Below are 2,926 nucleotides of genomic sequence, written 5' to 3' on the forward strand. Positions count from 1 at the left end.
AGAACAGGAAACAAACTCCTTCTCAAGCAGGACAAGTGCTGTCCCTGACATGCAGCCTCCTGGAATATGTTTTGCACAAGGCCATTCTGAAGGGTGCGTGTGCAGAACCAAGGGCTGATGGGCAAATACCTGACACAAGGTTCTGAGCCAGGGCTCGGATGTTTGCTGCTCTTTCCTAGATAATAATTGTGATCACGTTTGTGTTCCTTGTTATAGGCCTACTTTGCATTGGAGGCATTGGGTTTTAAATTGCTATATTATTTTAAAATATATTTTAAAGGAAAAGTAAAAATTGTATATATTTATTCAGCACAGCTTGATATTTTTCTCCGTAGACTTTGGGAACTGCTGAGCCAACCCATTTACCATAGGGATTCTCTCACACACTTCTTATACATAAATGACACCCAATGGTGCAGGTGATGCTATCCTCTTGTCTGATTCTCTACGTTTCTCCTGACAAGGTTAGGAAGTACACGATTTTTCACTCTATGTTTATTTGAGGAAAAGAAAGTGGCAAAGCAACGTCTCCTAAGGGAAGTTCGGCAGGTGGAGGAGGTAAACGGTGAGCACAGAGGGGCCACAGAGAAGAAGGGAGGCTGCAGTCAGTGCTGGAGCTTCGGGGTGGCCCAGGGCCAGAGAAGGCCTCAGGGAGGAAGAGTCCTGTGCGCCCTGGGCCTCTGTCTGTGGGAGAACGAGAGCCGAGCGGGGATCTGGTCGGGACGTGGAGGAGACGTGGAGAAGCAGGGACACGGTCCTCCTGCAGTGCTGTCACCTCCCTTAGCTCAGGAGTCCTGAGGGACAGAGGACAGCAGTGATTCCTGAGCTGACTCTGAATGCAGCTCCTCTCCCCTCTCAGGACAGCATTGCAGTGAGAGAAGAAAAATCTCTTACGTCTCCCTGAACCGCTGCTACCTCAGAGCGCAGGGTTTTATTAAGTGGAACGAAGAAGGTTTAGTGCAGCTGCCTGGCCAGAGCCTTATTTCTAAAATCTTTCACATTACACTAAACCCGTGACTTCTGAACTCAATATCTTTGCAAGAGCTGTTGTGACTCAAGTTGGTCAACTGAAGGCCAGGGCTCCTCTACTCAGATGTCACAGTCTCCCCTGTGTACAGGCAGACTCAGTGTCCTTAGAGAGACATGGGCCAGGATTTCTCAACTAAACCCACACAGGGAAGGATGATGTCATGTTCCGTCCAGAACTCTTTACAGGGTAAATCTGAATCTAGGCCACCTGGAATCACCACAGCTGGCATTCAGGTCACAACTCAAGACTTTGTTCCTAAGTTCAAACTAAATTTTGGTCATAACCCAGGCCATCAGTCATGCCACGCTGGTCTTAAATCAAGAGGCAAATGTACTTGTTTCCTGTTCATCTTTTTTCTGTCCCTTATAGGAAGAGCACATCTGTCTCTGAGATAAGATTCAAGGACACTGGACCTTACCTGTTGGTTGAACTCCAGAGTGTCCTAGAAAAGAGACAGGAAATAGAGACGTAAGTAAAAGTCACAAAAGCAAAACTCTCACCACACTCAGCATACCCAGTGTCAGATCTGTCACCTCAGACTTCTCTGACACCATGACCTCGGCTGCCCAGGTGCAGAAAGGAGCACAAACCAAGAGAATGTGACTGAGGAGGCATCTGCCCCGTAAATCCCCCGTTCAGTGCCCTTCCTTATTCACCCTCAGCTCTCCTCCCAGGATTTCCAGGCTACTCCACCTGTCCCTGTCTCTGCAGGGCACAGCCCCTGAGTTTCAACAAAGATCCATGAACAATTCCTTTCTAAACTCTCAGGAAATGTAAGGTAACCTGAGGTAAGAAAGGCTTCCTGAAGAAACACCAAACTACCATGAATCCTTCACAGCAAAACAGTCTGTGCCCCCTGAGAAAGAGTACAGAGAGGCTGAGGCACCAGTAGGCTTCTTACCTTTCTGATTCCTGCAGTAGATGAACAGCCCCGCCCCCAGGAAGAGCAGACCCAGCACAAAGCCCCCGACTCCACTCAGCATCTTGCTCCGTGCAGATCCAGACTGTGCCCCTGAGAGAAGGTGCAAAGTTTGGGAATTATTTTAACCCAGAATCCCAGAACCCTCTTGAGACCCCCAAGACTCAGAATTTGAAGACTAGAAGACTGATTCCTTCACTTAAAGCTAGATGTGGCCATTCCTGGGAAGAAAGATTTTAAAATTGCAAATAGAGTAGGTGTGAGGCTCATGCCCTGAATTCTCCTAAATCTCACTGCCCCCCCCAATAATCCAGATGTGAGCAGGGTCTGGAGCTCAGTGAGCTGAGCAGCCCTCTAGGATGACAGAGCTGATGAGAGGCAAAGCTGAGGGCCACTCCTCTCCTGCCAGGAAGACCCAGCACTGCTCCTCCTCCAGATCACAGTGAACAGCCCAGAGCAGCAGCAGCTGAAACACAGACCCAGCCCAGGGGAAAGGTGTGGGGTCAGGGCCGTGGGGTGACCATGACCAGTGACGGCGTGAAAAGGTGCAAAGCAGGGACACTTCTCTTCCGTGGGACAGGCATCCTGCCTGCTGAAGGTGCGCAAGTGTTTATAGAAACTCTCCCGGTTCCACCCCTAGGAGTTGTCCCACTGGAGATCAGAGCATATTTCTGTAAGGGAAGGGCAGGCTGACCCTCGGGGATAAGGGAAGAGCCCCTGTGTGCAGGACAGGAGCTCAGAAGGTCCGGCTTCCCACTCACTCCACTCCACGGCGACGGGGCTGCTCCAGCTCGGGTGCTCCACCCGGCAGACGTAAACCTCTCCGCTCCGAGGAACTGTTTCCAGCATGACCAGGGTCTGGAAGGTCCAGTCCCCGTTCCGGATCAGGCCTGTGGACACCACCCCGTCCTCCTGCTCCTGGCCGTTCCGGAACCACCTGACTTCCATGTGGCCTGGGTAGAAGCCACTCACAGAGC

The 2,926-nt window shown here is 50.9% G+C and overlaps 1 protein-coding gene across 1 annotated transcript in view; it reads right to left on the reverse strand.

The window, feature by feature from the left end:
* Positions 1-480: 480 nt before the first annotated feature.
* The window catches only part of LOC104862963 (HLA class II histocompatibility antigen, DR beta 5 chain-like), a 16,674-nt gene continuing 14,228 nt past the window's right edge, over positions 481-2,926 (reverse strand). Inside the window, exons 5-8 of the mRNA XM_010625200.1 lie at positions 2,711-2,926; positions 1,932-2,042; positions 1,449-1,472; positions 481-794 (exon numbers count right to left, since the gene is read on the reverse strand). Coding sequence (XP_010623502.1) covers positions 781-794; positions 1,449-1,472; positions 1,932-2,042; positions 2,711-2,926 — 365 coding nt within the window. The 3' untranslated portion in view covers positions 481-780. The remainder of the gene's footprint in view (positions 795-1,448; positions 1,473-1,931; positions 2,043-2,710) is intronic.

Source organism: Fukomys damarensis, unplaced genomic scaffold (assembly GCF_012274545.1).
Source record: "Fukomys damarensis isolate Sample0158 unplaced genomic scaffold, DMR_v1.0_HiC HiC_scaffold_20, whole genome shotgun sequence".
In the NCBI taxonomy this organism is placed as follows: Eukaryota; Metazoa; Chordata; class Mammalia; order Rodentia; family Bathyergidae; genus Fukomys; species Fukomys damarensis.